This window comes from Phascolarctos cinereus, unplaced genomic scaffold (genome assembly GCF_003287225.1).
Source record: "Phascolarctos cinereus isolate Bilbo 61053 unplaced genomic scaffold, phaCin_HiC Scaffold_3;HRSCAF=262, whole genome shotgun sequence".
In the NCBI taxonomy this organism is placed as follows: domain Eukaryota; kingdom Metazoa; phylum Chordata; class Mammalia; order Diprotodontia; family Phascolarctidae; genus Phascolarctos; species Phascolarctos cinereus.
Genome location: NW_027555736.1, coordinates 135336311 through 135354227, shown reverse-complemented (window position 1 = coordinate 135354227; position 17917 = coordinate 135336311). Strand labels below are relative to the sequence as shown.

Genomic DNA, 17917 nt, shown 5'->3' with positions numbered 1-17917 from the left:
ACAGAGGCATCCAAGAAGAAACAGAAAGTTAATTTATTATTATTATTTCAAATCTCGAGATTTGGGTGTCCCTCCGCCAGTATACTCTGATGAGGAGAGACAGAGACAGAAACAAAAACAAAAGAACCAGATTAGATAGCCCTAACGGGCAAATCCCCTCCCACCAGCTGTCCATTACTCAGTTACTCGGCTCACAATCTCAAACTCGAGACTCTACCATAGAACAAAGGAAATAGTATACATCTCTATATTTCTTAGTTTGCTAAGATAATGTCAAAGAAGCAATTAAAAATGTGCAGTCAAGCTAGACTTTGTACTGTGGAGCCAGGCCACCATGACAGAAAGATAGTTTACAAATGTATTGGGAGGTCTGAGAGATTGAACAGACAATGGGAATAGATAATGGAGGGAACTGGAGTAAAGTCCTTTCAAAAGGAGATAAGGGGAGTAGATAAGGAACCTGAAAGTTTAAGGGTTTTCTGGGGCCTGTAGACAAAAGGGAGCCAGATTCTTTTAGGACGAGGGGCGAAGGCACATCTGAATAAGATTAAAAGGTAGGCTAAGGCTTAACAACTAAACAAATTTTAACTGCTGATATATGGCACTAAAAAAAAAGAACTTACAGAAATCTATATTTAACCCTATATTTAACCTCCTGAACTTATTACCAGATTTAGGATAGTCTTATTCCAAACCTTAATTACACTGAGAAGTCTTCACTGGGACATCCCATTCATTCCTACCTTTTTGTAACTTGAAGAGGACTGCATGTTCACATTACAGATTAGAGTATATTTACTAAATGGAATTGAAAGTAAAAGATATAACATTAAAGCTTGCAAGTAGCTAAGCCGCTAATTCCTGAAAAGGTCTGAAAATTTCAACTTCCCATAATTCCCTTCCCCAACTCTCCTATGATATGACTCAAGGCTTTCAAAAGAAAAGGGAGAGGATTTTTTTTCAAGTAATAACTACACGCTAGATACTTTATTAACCACTTTATGAATATCTCATTTATCCTTATATCAACCCTGGAAGGTTGGGACTATTTCAGTCAAGGAAACTGAGGCAGGCAAAGGTTAATTGACTTGCCCGGGGTCACACAGCTAGTAAGTTTCTGAGTTTGGATTTGAACTCAGGCCTTTCTGACTCCAGGCTCAGTGTTTTACCCACAGCGCCACCTAGCACACAGTGCACGTATCATATACAGAGGCTCTGGCAGAAAACTATTTCCAATCATTTTATCCTCTTCTCATATCACAATCACAAGAGAGGAAAGTAAATTCATTTACAACATTGTGTATAGCTCCTGGAGACCAGGATAGAAACGGCAAGGCTTGACAACTCACACATCCACAATACCAGCCAGGAGTGTTGCGAGTAAAGAAGTCTTAATTCTGAATTAGATCAACCTGTACCCAGTGGAAGGTCCTCCTTCCATTAAGAAGAAAATAAAAGCAGTTTCTAAGGACTTTGGTGAGGAGTTCCTGAGATCCAAGGGGGGTACTTCTTTACCAACTGTTTTGTCCTTCTGAGTTTTTAACCTCCTGGGGAACTGTTTTTACTGGTTGAGGGTGGGGAGAGGCTCTGAATATATTTGTAACAAATGGATTGTTTGTTTGAACCTTTGGCTTTGAGCATCCATTGCACTGGATGCTGATTAGGACACAGACAGTGTGAGTTTTTTTCTCCTCCTCCTACACCCACAGCATTTTCCCCTTGGCCTATTGTAAGCCAAAAGTTTTCTCTGCTTCCAGTGATTCAGCACAATGGTCACTGAAAAGTCTTTCTTGTATTACCAATATCACCCAGTGCTGCTCCCAAAGAATCATACCAACCATCCATGTGGAGAATTACTGATTTAAGTTCACACCCATGTTCTGTGTCAGGTGTGACCTTTCCTGTCATGCTTCCTATGCGTCCTCTTCTGGAAACTTCTGGTGTTTTCTAGAAGGTATAGGGACTACTTTTTTTTTTTAAATATCCAAACCCATTATGACATTAAATGATCTTAATTAAGCAACTACCTTTATGTTAAAAGTCCCAGGCAATTCACTCCTGGCCTTTCAAATTTCCTGTTCTTATCTGGTCCTAAAAGATCCAGGAAATGGTAAGGGAGAAAAGTGAAACATTTTTGAATTTGAGTTACAGTGTATGATACAAAGCAAAATGTGATTAGGGCAAAGTAGAACCAGGCAAAGTATGACAGGAAATTTCAAGACAGGAAAGATCATCTTCTAGGGTATGGAAGAGAGGAGGAAGAAAGAGAAAGCTTCATTGAAGAGGTGGCCTTTGACCACCATGGGTCTTGGAGAGACTTCAACAGATAAAGATGGGGGAGGGAATGGGAGGGGGTAGTTTATTTCATTCCTGGGGAATGGTGTGAGCAAAGTTACAAAGATGAAAGAAGGAAGGATTTGAATGTGAGAAGCACATGACCAAAGCAGACATGTGCTTGCTCACAAATCCTGAGAGAGGAGTTCACATATGATGTCCTCAGTCTCAATCTCCTAGGCAGAGAAGAGGAAATCTACATTTCCCAGGCAATATGATCCCAGAATCTTGCCTTCTAGCAGAAGGGAGAATTCCTGGGCCATGCCACACTTGAAGGTTGTCCCCAGAATAACCCCAAGGTTGAGAATTCAAGAATCTGACACTATATAGAGAAAAATGAGTTCCTGAGCAGTATGTCTCTTGGAGAAAGGACTGCCCAGAGGGCTCTTGAAGCTGGGATGAAGATGGGAGAACAAAAAGCCTATTCTTTGTTCCTTGCTATTCCCATTAAATGATTTAGACAGTCTAAATCCTATGGGAAGGTAGATGCCTGTCTGGTAGCCCCAAAGAATATTCGCCTTCTCCAGAAAGTCTGAAGCACAGAGCAAAATATGAGTCTCGGAGTACATGCTTAGAACCTTGCAGGTGGGAGAAATTTCATCATAATGATGGTAACCCCCCGTTAAGCTTCTTTTTAAGGAAAGATTATGGGGTTCTTTGAGTCTTTTGCATTATCTGCCAGGCAAAATATAGGCTGTTCCCTACCTGATATGCATTTATTATCTTGAGAGCTTATACAGGAATTGGGGATCTTGTTGCCTACATCTGTGAAAATCTAGACATGAAAACTTTTGAAAATTTCCCAGAAAAAACTTAAGGTGAGGGGAAGGTGAGAAGAAAAATGTATAAGCCCAGAATGTGGGAGCCTAGAGGTTGAGAACCATGAATTACACACACACACACACACACACACACACACACACACACACACACACACACACACACACACACAGTAACAGACCACCTCTAGAACAGTAAGAGAATGGTCTTTCTCTACTTCTAGAGTGTTTTATAGTACTTAAACAAAGTAGGTGTGAAATGAATATTCTGTGTGATTGAATTGCAGTCAAGCAACCAAGTAGTAAAAAATTACTTTCAAGATTAAATTAAAACTTAAAGGATAATTTATGGATTTACTTAAATTTAACTGTTTTAATTAGCCCAGCTGATTTATAAACCTTGAATACAACTACTACTGTCTATATCAAAGGTGTCAAACATGGCCCCCTACAGAACCAGATTAAAATATAATTGGTCAATATTTAACAAAATAAATAAAAATACAATAAAACATAGAAAACATATTTTAAAACTAAGTCAACATGCAGCCCATAGGGATCCTCATATATAGATTAGTAGCCTCCTTTTCCATTTGAGTTTGACGCCACTGGTGTCACACTAGCTATGAACAGTCTACATTATGGATAAGATTAACTGATATGGAATCATTATTAAAATAGTATGGAAATATAATGACCTTGAAAAAGAATTTCAAAAGTGTGAAAAAAAATATCCTCTTGTCCAACCTATACATATCAGGACCAGTATAAACATTCTTATCTAACCAGACTGATTGAAAAATAATTGCTCTTGGAAACAAACAAAAAAAAGCAATCATGAAGATATTTCCAAGTTTAACATCAGCTAGAAACAAATAGATTTTGGCCCAGGACAATGTCCACCTGATCACCAGGGAACCAACTTCAGCCCCATGCTATTCCTTGATGCCACTATTGACTTCAAGATGCACCCAAAACAACACCCTTACCCCAATCATTGATTTTCTACAACATAAACATCACAAACATTAAAGCAGAACTTGGCAAGTGTAAAAGCCAACTCAATCAAAAAGCCCCTTTTAAATTTTCTTTCTTTTTATTTTTTTAGGCAATTGGGGTTAAGTGACTTGCCCAGAAAGGTAACTCAGATCTGTTCTCTTTCCCATTTTTTTTTGTTAGTGAGACAATTGGGGTTAAGTGACTTGCCCAGAGTCACACAGCGTGGAAGTATTATATGTCTGAGTCTGGATTTGAACTCAGGACCTCCTGACTTCAAGGTCAGTGCTCTATCCATTGTGCCACCTAGCTGCCCCCATTTTTTTATATTTTTTAAATTTTTTGGCTAGGCAATGGGGTTAAGTGACTTGCCCAGGGTCACACAGCTAGGAAGTATTATGTGTCTGAGGCCAGATTTGAACTCAGGTCCTCCTGAATCCAGGGCCAGTGCTGTATCCACTGCGCCACCTAGCTGCTCCTTAAATTTTCAAAGAAGAAAAAAAAGGTAGGACACATCATGGGGAACTGGTTCCCAATTTGAGGTGGAGACCTAAATTAGTGCTAATGAAGGGCCTACAAAAGGTTCTTGAAGCATCCTTTTGAAAGGTTCAAAGAAGTAACAAAATATATCCGGTTAGAATGCTTTCTTGGTTTAGGGTTGGAAGGAACCTGGTAGTTAGTCCTTGGTCCTATCCATACCTTTCACTTTCCATTCCCTTCCCTGAAATAAACAGAGTGCAATCAATGCTGCAACAGGTGCACAATGAGCCTCCCTCAAGTGGCTTCTCACTGATGCTACACCAAGTGGATACCAGTGCTATGGAATATTTCATCTTTTCAAGTTAGTACAAGAATAAAATGTTAATGGCCATGAACAGGAAGAATAAAATGTAATTGTTCAGTCTGAGTAACAGTGAGCCAGTAGTAGATATGATAATAAAATTGTTAGGTGCCAGAGGAAAATGATACCTAGACATTAGTAAATCATATATCTCTAGCTATGTCTAACCAGCAGGGGGATCTTGTGAGCAAGGTTGGGTAATGGTAGCATTGCTATATTGTTATGGGATTATGGGAATCATGCCTGGACAGTCAGAGGCCTCTGGGTGGGTTATTGTAGTCACAGTGTCTTGGCTCGTATCCTTTCTACCAGGAGCTAGCTCTCAAAGAGGATCCACTGCCACTTAAAGTCTCTCAGATTGAAGAAGCTAGGGCTCTCTCCTCCCCACCCCCATAAGTGTATTGCTTTTTGGTGAGCTGTCTTGTTTTTTTTACACAAAATGGGAGGCAGCTAGGTGGCACAGTGGATAAAGCACTGGCCCTGGATTCAGGAGGACCTGAGTTCAAATCTGGCCTCAGACACATAACACTTCCTAGCTGTGTGACCCTGGGCAAGTCACTTAACCCCAATTGTCTCACTAACAAAAAAAAATGGGAAAGAGAACAGATCTGAGTTACCTTTCTCTATTTGCCCTCAGGTTCTGAAGGTTTATGTAATATAACATCAGCCCCTCTCAGCTTCAGTGTATGCCTCTGTGTGACTGTATCTCCAGCCCAATCTTGCTAAGCAAAATCTCTCTCCTTTCTGAAAGAAAAAAAAATTCTTCCTCCGTCTTTAACTCTGTGTTTTAAACAACACAGAAAACACCCCAGTATTTTTTAATTGGCTAAAAAGACTTATCACGGCTTAATGATTTAGGACTGATAATAAACTGCTTGAGAAAATTATTAAGCTTCCCAACCTTAGTTTTAACTCAAGGAGACTAAAAAGGGATGATGGGAACAGGAAGTGAGGGGATTGACTATTACCAGGGAAAGGCCTCCTCCCAGAGAGAAGGAGAAGGCTTGGGGAAGAGGGTGACCTTGTGCTTTTAGCTGGTGCATCAGTCATTTAGTTAAGATCATAGTCTCATCCTCTCAGCTTACACATTGGTCAGCAACATAGTTCATCATCTCATCCTACTAGTTCATGTACTTATCAGCAGTGTAGGGCATTATCTTGTCTTCCTGGCTCATGCTTGGTCATTACTCTGAATTATTTTTTGAAGAACCTCCTAACCTCCTTCTAAGGGTCTCACATAGCTGCACTTTCTCCTTTTTCCTCCCAAAAGCTCATTCTACCTCAATGACAGAGAAAAAAAAAACCACCATGGAACTTTGAGAATGCTGAATAAACCACCTGGCCAATAGATGGTAATTCAACTGTCCCCAAGGCTTTCAATTGCAACATCCCTGTGGGCAGGGATAAAAGATGAGTTACATATGCATTTGATTTTTTAAAACTTTTTTTGCAATCATGTCATCCCTTCATATGTATATTTTTATGCCTTGGCCTCTATGGGTATAACTTGTGCAGCTAGATATGGTGGAAAAATGGTGTCAGTACTTAGAAGTAGGTTTGTCAAGATAAATATATATAAATAAATAAAATATAAAAATGTGTGTCTGTGTGTATCTCTAAATTCAAGATGTTGCTGGGAAAATTTTTGATGGCTGTGAAAGTCAAAATAAAAAAGAATACTTGAGGATTTTCTTTAACAATATGATTTTAAACACAATAACATTCAGCAAGTAAAAAACATTTAGTATGTGTCTGAATGACCATATAAATAGCACAATTCCTCAAGAGCCCTTACAATCATAAGCCTTTGGAACAGGGGTTCTTAACCTGAGGTTCATGAACTTATTTCTTTTTTTTTTTAGGCAATTGGGGTTAAGTGATTTGCCCAGGGTCACACAGCTAGTAAGTGTCAAGTGTTTGGTCTGAGGACGGATTTGAACTCAGGTCCTCCTGACTTCAGGGCTGGTACTCTATCCACTGTGCCACCTAGCTGCCCCCTCATGAACTTATTTCTAAAAAATACTTTGATAACTATTCCAATATAACTGGCTTCTTTTGTAATCCCATGTATTTCATTTTACATATTTAAAAACATTATTCTGAGAAGAAGTCCATGGGTTTCACCAGACTGCCAAAGGGGTCATGATACAAAAAGGTTAAGAATCCCCTGCCTTAGAGCTAATTGTAATAGTTTCATAGAATGCAAATTCCTTGGGGAAGGAAGGAAATGATGATGATGATGATGATGATGATGATGATGATAATGATAGCTAATATTTATGTAGAGCTTATTATATTCTAGGCATTGTGTTAAGCCCTTTATTGTTATTATCTCATTAAGCATTTATTAAATGCTTACTATGTGTTAGGAATTTTACAGAAATCACCTCCGTTAATCCTCACAACAACCTTGGGAGGGAGTTGCTCCTATTATCCTTACTTTACAGCTGAGGAAACTGGGGCAGACAGGTTAAGTGACTTGTCTAGGGTCACAGAGCTAGTAAACCTGAGGCCAGATCTGATTTCAGGTCTTCCTGACACCAGACCCAGCATGACCTGTAACTTAAGGAGAAGAATTTTACTATTCTTCAACCTTTGTATTGCAGTAGGTTTCCATGGCTAAAGACTTCAACACTAAATGGATAAAATAATAGCCAACATTCATACAACACTTTTAAATTAATTTTAGATATAATTATTCCCATTTCACAGATTAGGAAACTTAGACTTAAAGAGGTAAAGGGTCATGTAAATAGTAAATGTTAAAGGCAGGATTTAAACAGGGGTCTTCCTGTTTAATTCCAAGTCTATTTATTGCACCACAGGTGCTTCCCTGACTAGCTTACCAGTAATGAATCTCTCCATATGTGTCTAGGCAGATTCATAGTCTGTTACCAGGATATACTCAAAAGATTTCCAGTACGGTGGAAATTTCCAGAACCTGTCATTGTTGTCCAAATCTTTACGAGACTAGGGCATCACCAAAGCATTGTCTAAGAAGAGCTTTGATGCAAGTATCCCTTGTTGCTTAACAACAATCTACACAGCCATTTGTTTAATTGAAATGAATCTTGAAATAAATCACTAATACCAACTAGTATTTGCTCGAATGACTGGTACATGAAAAGAACAATTCTAAGTGTTGTGGGGTTTACAAAAGCCTATAAGATAATGTCCTTGACCTCAAACATTCTACAATTTAATAAATGTTCTATGACAAAAGGGAGTAATAAAGCCTGTTTAAAGATGGCGGACTTAAAGATGTCAAAAATAAAATGCTCAGACACCTTTCCAGCCCCACAACATCTAATATGTAATAACAATTTTTAAAATTATTTCTAGTTTCAAATACATGCAACATATTCAAACTGAACACAACAACAACAAAAAACGATCACTGGGGTGCTACAGAAAGACTAGACTGAGAGTCAGGAGACTTAAATTCTAGTTTTGCCTTTTCAATTGGTTATATGGCATTGAGCAAGTCATTTCCCTTCTCTGGGACTTAATTTTATTATGTGTAAGCCATTTCTACAAATAAATTTTCATGCTCCCCTTTTCATAAAACAATTTATGCAAATAATTTTCTTACCTCACATTTTATTCAAACAAAATTAAGAATTTATTATAATTTTTAATAACAAAACATTCAGTAGAAAAAAATAACCATACAGAATAAAATCCTTCATAATCTTAGTATTTTTAGCAAGATAACATTAGTAATATGATGAATGGGCTTCTATTGGGATGCAAAGTTTCTCAAATGGTAGTGACACTGATGTTGCCACTTGTACTTTTTTTTAACCACTAATCAAGATATTTTGTTTGTATAATAGCTATAGCAGAAAACCCTATTCCACATAAATGGTGTACAATTTGCATTGCTTTTTTGATACGCCACAGAACTCATTATTTACCTGTAAATAAAGCATAATAAGATTTTTAGGCTCAAAAGCTTCTTTCAATGTACTATCACAAGATAAGTCTATTAACCATTCTTGTTCAGATGAGGCAAAATAAAATGTATCTTATTTGTCATGGCAAATATGTTCTTTATGCACTTCATACTTAGAAACATCAGGTACTTTAAAAAACAAATGAAAATTGACTCTGTGAATGGGCCAAGTGATTAATAAAAAAGAGGTCTTTATTGCTTTCTATTTAATTTTCAGTGTAGGTATGTTTTGTATTAAAAACATATCAATATTATTTTATAAATTTGATAGCCACAGATCTAAGTTTGTTAGAAATATATTTATTTTATCTTTCTGGATCTGAGTTTGAATTTGAAGACCTTGCATTAATTTAATTATAGTACTGCATTTAAGAAATCCACCAAGTACGTTTCAGGATAATTTACATACATATGTGTGTGTGTGTGTGTGTATATATATATTTATATATGAAATTGCTTCATCTTTATTAAAGGCACTAACAAAAGTGGTAATTTATTCTTTTAACCCAAACATCCTTTAAAAATGCTTTGGCATTAGAAAACTAGTGTGTTTTGCAATAACACATAAGCATCCTATGCTCTGCTTCCATATTTTCACACAACTTTGTAAAGAGGTTTCCTTTAACACTAGAATGGCTGGAATTTTAGAATACTTTGAAGGATCAAGCTGTGTCAATTGATGCAGTGCATTTTTTTAATCCATAAGACAAAGAGATAGCAAATGAAAATTGTTTCAAAGTTAAAATCTGTTATTTTTGCAGTGGTTCATGAACTTCTAGTTGCTGGCGAACTACTAGTAGTACAATTCTAGAGGACTGCTTTTTATAAAGTTCGTTATTCTTGTAACAACTTGAAAAGGTGTAAGTTAGTATCTCATATTTCTCAATACTAGGGATTGTCTGTGAAGCATACAATGTGTCTGAACTGAAAGAAGGGACAATTTTTGGCTAGTGCTGGTAGACTTTCATTTCATTCTGACAAATTGGGCTTCATGAGTGCAGACTCTAATACTACATTATATCAGTTTAATTTAAAAAATCCATCCATTATATAAAATAAATTCTCTTGATGTGGCATTGTCGTCAACAGGTTTGCAAAATAATAAACATCCTCTACACGTTTCAAAAAATGCATATGTAATCAAATGAGCATCTTTAACGACATATGTTGCTTTATGTATTTGCAATGCAAACCAGAAATATTTTAGTTCCTCAAATAATTCATAGCAAAGATCTTCATATTTATAAGCAGTTCTCCTTTCCTTTGTACCATCTACAACTGAAACTCTTCAAAGTTACTTTGCATGATTCTCCAAGCATTGATTTGACCATATAGATAAATGTAAGTGATACCAGCTTTCCTATCAAATGGTACTTTTTCCATTTAGCAATTCCCAAAACAACCTTACCTGATGCAAGTAATTCTTCTGATGTCATAGCCATAGTTTCAAAAATTGTTTTTGCTTTTTAAAAGCATCTTTCTCCAGAAAAATTATTGCTTGCTAATATTTCTTCACACATATTTTCAAGATATTTAAATTAGATTTCATGTCATTTTCAGGTAACACATTCAGACAAACATTATCTTTTCTCTCCATCAAAAGCAACATTTTTGAATATCAACAATAAAAATAGAATTTTTTTTCTAGATTTGGACTTTTTTACTTTTGGTTTCTGTAATTCCACTAAACTGCCCTTACTGTTGTTTATACTTGTTTCTGCTGCTCAGTAAATTTTTTCTTCAGACCAGCTGTGCATTCATCTACCAAGAAGGAATACTATTTTACTTTTTGAAATAAATAATATTGTAAATAAAGGGAGTAGAAATTTAAGTTAATTAAATATAAGTTTGAGTCTTGAAAAATTCAACAAATTGTTATCTATAACTATTCTTAAGTTAGATTTTTTTTTAAAGTTTGAGGGGTTTTAAGGAAATCAGTTTTGTATGTTGCACTTAGCAAAATGACATTGAGAAATAAAATATTATGACACTTTAAACAACCATGCAAAGATTGTTTAATTTTGAGTTCATGCATTTCAGCAACAATCAGCATGACAAAATAACTCATCTGTTTCACTAGCCCATGCTGACGAGTGAATAATAAGAGTGGGAGACTGTATCTGCATGGAGATTTGACATGCACTGATACAAATTTTACCTCATCTGTACAAAACTTGTTAAATGATCGCTACTCTATATTCATTGCCATTTAGAGAAAATGTTATGTTAGTCTTGCCTAGTCAATCTGATTTGCACTTTTTTGCTGAAAAAAAAGAGCTGAATTTACAAGAATTGCATAGAAAATATAAAATAACTTTGGTCACTGCTTTTTTGCTCTCTGCCAAAGAAGCACACCCTACAGTTTAGAAAATTCTAGTGAAATGGACCAAGCACAGGACTTAAGAATTGAGAACCTAGGTTAAAATGCTTTGCTTGTTATCCTTTCTCTGGGCCTCAGTTTCCCTTTCTGTAAAATGAAGGAGATTTTCTAGATCTTTAAGGATCGTTATAACACTAAACCCTATGATTTCTAATACGTGTTATCCAATGTAACTCTTGTAACCCTAGATACCACCTAGCACTGATCTCTACCAAGGGGAAATGACCCTAGATGCCACCTGAGTATCAATCTCTTCTAGTCAAGCTGTATTCTTTTGGTGTGCACCACAAACAAGAGAGAAGTGCTTGATGGGTCAGGTTGCCCTTCTCCTTGCCTGGAAGAGACTGAAAAAGTTATTAAACATGACTGTGAGCTCTGGGAATGATAGTCCTGGACAGATAGTGTCATTTTCTTTCTGCCCTAACATGAATTTTAGTTCTGTGGTTCAAGGGAGGGGTTGGGGGAAGGAGGAATTACTGGAAAGGAGTTAAGAGTTTTTTAGTTTTGAACAGAGGTACTAGCTCCTAGCTAGGGGTGCAGCATCATCTGAAAAAGAGCACAGATGTGGCATAGGAGAGAGGCAACTGCAATGGTGGTCAAAGGAGATAAAGACAGAGTTAGGATGTGGATTCCCAGACAACAGACTGTTGACTAGAGCTACGCTTTGAAAAATTGAAAAAGCTTAACTTCTCCAACAATTTCCCTTGCACTGCCCCCTACTCTAATCTATCATGTGCTTTCCATATGGCTTTCTCTGTTTCTTTTTTTTTTAACTGTTTCTATTTTCTGATTTTATTTCATATAAAAATTATTTATCACAATTGCTTTGTGATACACATCTGCAAATTAGTTGAATTCAGGAAAGAAGGACATTGGAAGATGCCTGTGAGTAGCTTGGTATACACAGAATAAAACTGGGTCAGAGAATTTAACCTCTGTCTACAATGCTATATTTCCTTTTTGGGGAATTCTGAGCTATACTCAGGAGAAACTTTTACTTTTAGAGATAGAAACAGGGACTTGGTATAAAGAACTCCCAGGTCAGGAAACTCTCTCCACCAATGTAGGTCAGTACCTCCTCTGAAACTGATATTCTTCCTACAAAGTTACCTAGAGCATTGAGAGTTTAAGTTACACAGGGTCACACAGCCAAGTATGCATCAAAACAGGACTGGAAACCAGGTCCTTTTGATTTCAGTGCTGGCTCTTTATCTGTGCCACATTGTATTTCTTATGGTTATAATTTCATTAATAATTTTCATAAGCTCCTAAATAGCAGACAGACATTTCAAATGAACTGGGACAATGCACCCCTTAGTTAAGGAGTCACTGTTGAACTAGGGGGAAGGCCAGTCTTGAAAGTGTAAGGAGTGTGAATCAAGGAAAGTCATCCTAGTAGTGTTGCCCAGTGGGAAGAGAAAGCTTGGTAAGAATGTGCCCTTCCCACTTTTTAAGGTGAGAGGGACAGTGCTCACATAGCTTAACCTTGCCACTTTCTGGTTACACTCATCTTTGGCTCCGAAGACTTTGCCTTTTTGGTGACTTAATTCATTCAGCTTTGGAATCACCACCTTTAGGCAGTGCTGACTGGTGAGCCAATCAGTATAAATCCACATGACCCATTACATCTAACTGGCCCCAGATCTCAGACTATGCTTCATATTCTATCCAACTGGTCATCTGCCAACTGCCATGATGCTCTGCTTGCATTTTAACCCCACATCCAGCCCCCTCACTTTCTATCTCTTGCACTGGGAACAGTCATCAATACTATCATTGTTGCTGCAAATGACTAGTCAATTGACTCCCTTATAGTTACACTTACTATCCCAGAAACTTTCCAAACCAAAACACCCTTTCCTAGTGATCACTTCATAATATGTATTGTCTCCCCTTAAGTTATTGAGAGCTGGAACTACCTTGCTTTCTGTATTTGTATCTCCGATGCTTCAAATAGTACATAATACAATGAATGCTTTTCATTCATCCATTCAAATCATTTTTTTTAAAATGTTGCTACTTCTTACTTTTTACAATAGTCGTTCTCTTTTTTGCTCATCTCATTGCTAAGATTCTTCTGTATGGATGTCTCTTAATACAACTATTCCAATTTTTCCAACTTTTTTTTTAGTTCAAAATAATGCTGGTAGTATAAGTTTTCTATATCAATCATACAAGGTTTAAGTTTTCCCACTAACTCAATTGCCTTCTAACTGTTTAAACTTTTTATCATCACCTTCAAAAGTCACTAAGTAATTCTTTACTCTCCTCTATAAAATACCTATGTTGTGGCTCCCCAGAATCCGTAATTTCTTAGTACACTCTTGCATTGTCTCACTTCCTGGAAATAGCTTTCCTCAAATTCCTAGAAGCCACTTCTCTTTTTTTTTGCAAACATTTTTTTAAGATTCAATTACTCCATAAAGTAGTAATTTATAATTCTAAATCAAAATCAACTTGTTACAAAGATTACCTGTGACAGACATTTAATGGGCTCTGTTGTTTCTATCTCTTGCTTGAATCTATCCTTTGCGTATAAACACTTTCTCTGTAAACTTAACCACTCACATGGCAGAGCTATCCTCTAATTCTTAACTTATTAAAATGCTTAGAACACTTCTAGGCTTCCATAGTATATAAGTTTAACAGCAATTTTTTTTAAAGCATCTCCAATATAAGCTCAACTATGTGAGCCAGATCTTAATGAATTAGACTTTCAAAGCCATTTAAAAAAATACTTCTTTTTTTGTTTTCTTAATTGAACTATTATGTTCAATGTTTGTTTACAAATCAGTATAACTGGGAAAACTACTTATAAAATTCTTGATTATAGATTATAATGATAATACATTTATAGGAACATATTGGTAATTTCTCTTTTTCTACTCATCCAGAAATAAACCAATTTAGGGAAGAACATGTTAACTAATCTCCATTTGTTGTGTTCCCTACTGCAGCTGTCAAGCAAGCTGCATGAATGTTCTTAGAACTCATTGAAACTGAGATCAGAAGATATAAATGTGGAACAAGATCAGAGAAACCTACAATCAGACTGCGATGTCGAATCCAGTACCTCTTCACTGTAAATGCCACTTTCTAATAATAAAATGACCTAATGAAACATTTCCACCAAATGAAGCACAGTTACAAATCACGGAAGGATCAGAAATGGTTGGTGTAGGGTTTTGTTTTTTTAATTCGTTTCTTCCCTCTCCTTCTGCAACTCCCCTCCACTCCCCCCCACCCATTGCATTTTAAGGTACAGAAAGAAGAAGCCTCACTGCTTTTTCCTTCACTTGGGCGGGAGGCTGAACGAGTGGATTGATGGATGGATGGTTGTATGGTTGGTTGGTTGGTTGGTTGGTTGGATGGATGGATGGATGGATGGATGGATGGATGGATGGACAGATAGATGGATGGACAGACAGTTCCTTTCATGCAGCCGTCCAAGCGGCATCCTCGTTCTTTCTCCTGGGGCCGTTCAGCAGAAAATGACAAACACAAAATCAGGCAGGAACTTTCTGTTTTTTCACCCATTTTTTAAAAAATGCGGCATTTACCATTTTAAAAACAATCCTCTCACAATACACACCCACACCCACACACCACACACACCACACACACACACACACACACACACAGAGGCATCTTCCAACAAGATGGGCACCACCGCGCTCAGCATCCCTGTCGCCGCCTCCCTGGTCCCCTTGCCTTCCCGCCCGCCGGCCCCAGCGTGGCCCCCGGCTTCCAGAGAAAGGAAAGGTCGGAGCGGCCGGCCTGAGGGAGCCGGAGAGGAGCATGGAGAGGTCCGGGCCCCCCGGCCCCGGCAGCCGCCCGCGCCCCGCGCCCCGCGCCAACCGCCCCGCCCGCGCGCTCCGCCCGCCCGGCCGCTCGCCCCTCACCAGAGCTTCCTCTTGAGGGGCAGGAGGCTGCCCCGGTTGGACGGGGTGACCCCGATCGCCATCTGCAGCACCGTCAGGTATTTCTGATATTTCATCTTGTCCCCGCCCCGCTCCCGGGCCGGTCCCCACCGCCGCCGCCGCAGACACAGCCGCTCCAACCGCCGCATAGACTCAGCTGCGTCCCATCGGCCGAGCCGCCGCCGCCGTCGCCGTCGCCGCTACAGTCACAGCTCCAGATGCCGCCGCCGCCGCTGTGCGTGGCGCTCCCGCCGCCCGGCCCCGCCCCGCCCCGCAGAACCGCCCTCTCGGCCGTGCTCTGCCGGCCGGCCGGGCCCCCCCCCCCCCCCCCCGGCTCGGCGGCTGGGGGCCTGGGGTCGCCGCCCGCCAGTCCACTCCAGGATAATCTCATTAGCGCCCAGAATAGCGTCGGGGATGCTAATCCCGCCTCCTTGCCTTCCCTCCGCCCGCTCCCCGCAGGCTGCCAGCTTGGGAGGCTGGAGCTTACGGGAGCCCCCCCCTTACCACCCCCTCCCCGTGTCCCTCCCCTCCCCACACCTCCCCCCCCGAACATGGTACCTGCTGGAAAGAGCATCATCCACTGTCTACCCGCCCAGGGTCACAGACCCAAAGCATCTGCTGGAAGAGACCCGAGGGATCATCTAGTCCCATCCTCTCCCTCGATTTGAAATGAGGGAACGGAGGTCTAGAGAGGTGAATGGATTTGCCCAGGATAAATTTACACAGGGAATGAGTTTCTAAACTGGGATTTGAACTCGGGTCATCCGAACGCAAAAGCAGCGCTTTTGCCTAATCCAGCCTCTCCGTGGCACGGGAGGAGTGGCCATGGACTCACCAGGTGGGTATGGGGAGCCCGAGTTCCTATTCCACCTCTGGCTTTGTAAACTTTTATATTTCCGCTCTTTTACCACCCGGGTAGTAGACATAGACCGTTGGACTTAGATTCAGGAAGACCATGGTTTGAATCCCACCTCAGACGGCGTGATCTCTGATCTCAGATGATTTATTTAATCTCACTGGCCTCAGTTTCCCTACATGTGAAATAGGGACAATCCCATAATGCAACACTTACCTTACAGGGTTGTTGTGAGGTTCAAATGAGATCGTGTATGTAAAAGGTTTTACAAACCTTTAAAGTTTTATGTAAATAAGTTATTTGCAGTCTCTACAGCCAACTTCAGAAACAGCTTCAGTTCACTAGATTAATAACTAACTCCTATCAGATAATTTTTAACATTTCTAAAGAAAAATGAACCCTACCCATCTGATTCCTCCACAGAGATAAATAGTTTTTTAAATTTTCATCTGAAAATGTGAGTCTCACGGTCTCAAATTCTTAGGAGACAGTCGTGATATTGTCCATCTTATGAGACACTTTCCCAAGATCTCTTTTAAAGCCCTTGGAACTCATTTTAGGGCAAAATGACTTCCTTTTAATCTGGATCTTCCACCATCACTTTTGTGTCAGAGTGGTAGGAATGTCTACCCATTCCGAAATCTAATAATCTGTCTCTCAGAAGTTCCAGCTTTTGAGAGCTGTATTACCCATTAACTCTACAAGAAATACAAGGGAAGGATTGTGAATACTATTGTGGAAAATCATCGGTACCTTGTAAATACTCCATTTTAACCATGGATTGGGTCTTCTAAGTCCTTTACTATAGTATCTCTTCATAGATTTTTTTAATAATATATTTTATGTTGAAGGATATGTATCATAATCAAAAGTTCTGATATTTATGTATCACTTTATGGTTACAAATTATCACATCTGATCCTCATTCCTGTGTGATAGATTATTAAATAATGAAAATACTGTTTTCTCTATTTTATAGAAAAGAAATGGGTTCAATGAGATTATAACTTATCCAAGATCACTTAGTCATTGGGCACAATGCTTGCTCTACACACACTAGGAACTTAATAAATGTTGAATTAGGTAGTCTAGTGTTATTTCCACTACCCAGTAGAGCCTCATATATCCAGATTGGTTGAAATAGGTACAATGACTATGTAAAAAATTGGATCATCTGAAGAATGCAGTGGTAGAAAAAGTGCTAAACTCCAGAGGCTATGAAAAAGTCTTAGGGGCAGTACTGAAAGTGAGAGAAAGTCAATGTTAGTTGGAGCCTAGTTTAGGTGTTTATATTCTTTTGAAACTTGGCCTGACTATGTTGTTTAGAATTTTTAAAAATTAGAGATTAAAGTTTGTTCTGTCAATATATAAAGATGCATTAGTGAGTGGATCACGTTTTATATACGTGCTTCCTCTGGTAATTGGAGGCTGAAGGGAGACTTGAGCATTTGGCCTAAGTAACCATTAACAGGTACCACCCAGTCTTTTTTTTTTTTTGCTAACTACTACATGAGGTGAAAGTATGATGCCTAGATGGCCAGTCTTCATAGGGTTGCTTTTATAACTGCAAAACTTTTCAGAAATGTTTGCCACTTGATTTCCCCTATTTTACTTCCCCTCTTTTACCAAATCTCAAGCAATTGTGGAGTCTCATATTGCCTTTTCCTCAGTCTAGGACTGATGAGTCAAATTTTTATCACTAACCACTGGCACACAAGTTCTTCCACTAAGACAAGACTTTCCCCAGACTACCAACCTGAAACACTAAGTTTGAATGAGCAGGGTCCCCTAATAAGATCCCTTCCTCTAAGGAATACAATTGGTAAGATGACTTTGTTCTGAACCAATGATAGAAG

At 38.8% G+C, this 17917-nt stretch overlaps 1 protein-coding gene across 6 annotated transcripts in view; it reads right to left on the bottom strand.

Moving 5' to 3' along the window:
- Positions 1–15369, bottom strand: part of TJP1 (tight junction protein 1) — a 289379-nt gene extending 274010 nt beyond the window's left edge. For all 6 annotated transcript variants that reach the window (XM_020963527.2, XM_020963534.2, XM_020963543.2 and 3 more), the window contains exon 1: positions 15188–15369. In XM_020963527.2, coding sequence (XP_020819186.1) covers positions 15188–15354 — 167 coding nt within the window. In that variant the 5' untranslated portion in view covers positions 15355–15369. The remainder of the gene's footprint in view (positions 1–15187) is intronic.
- Positions 15370–17917: the final 2548 nt, after the last annotated feature.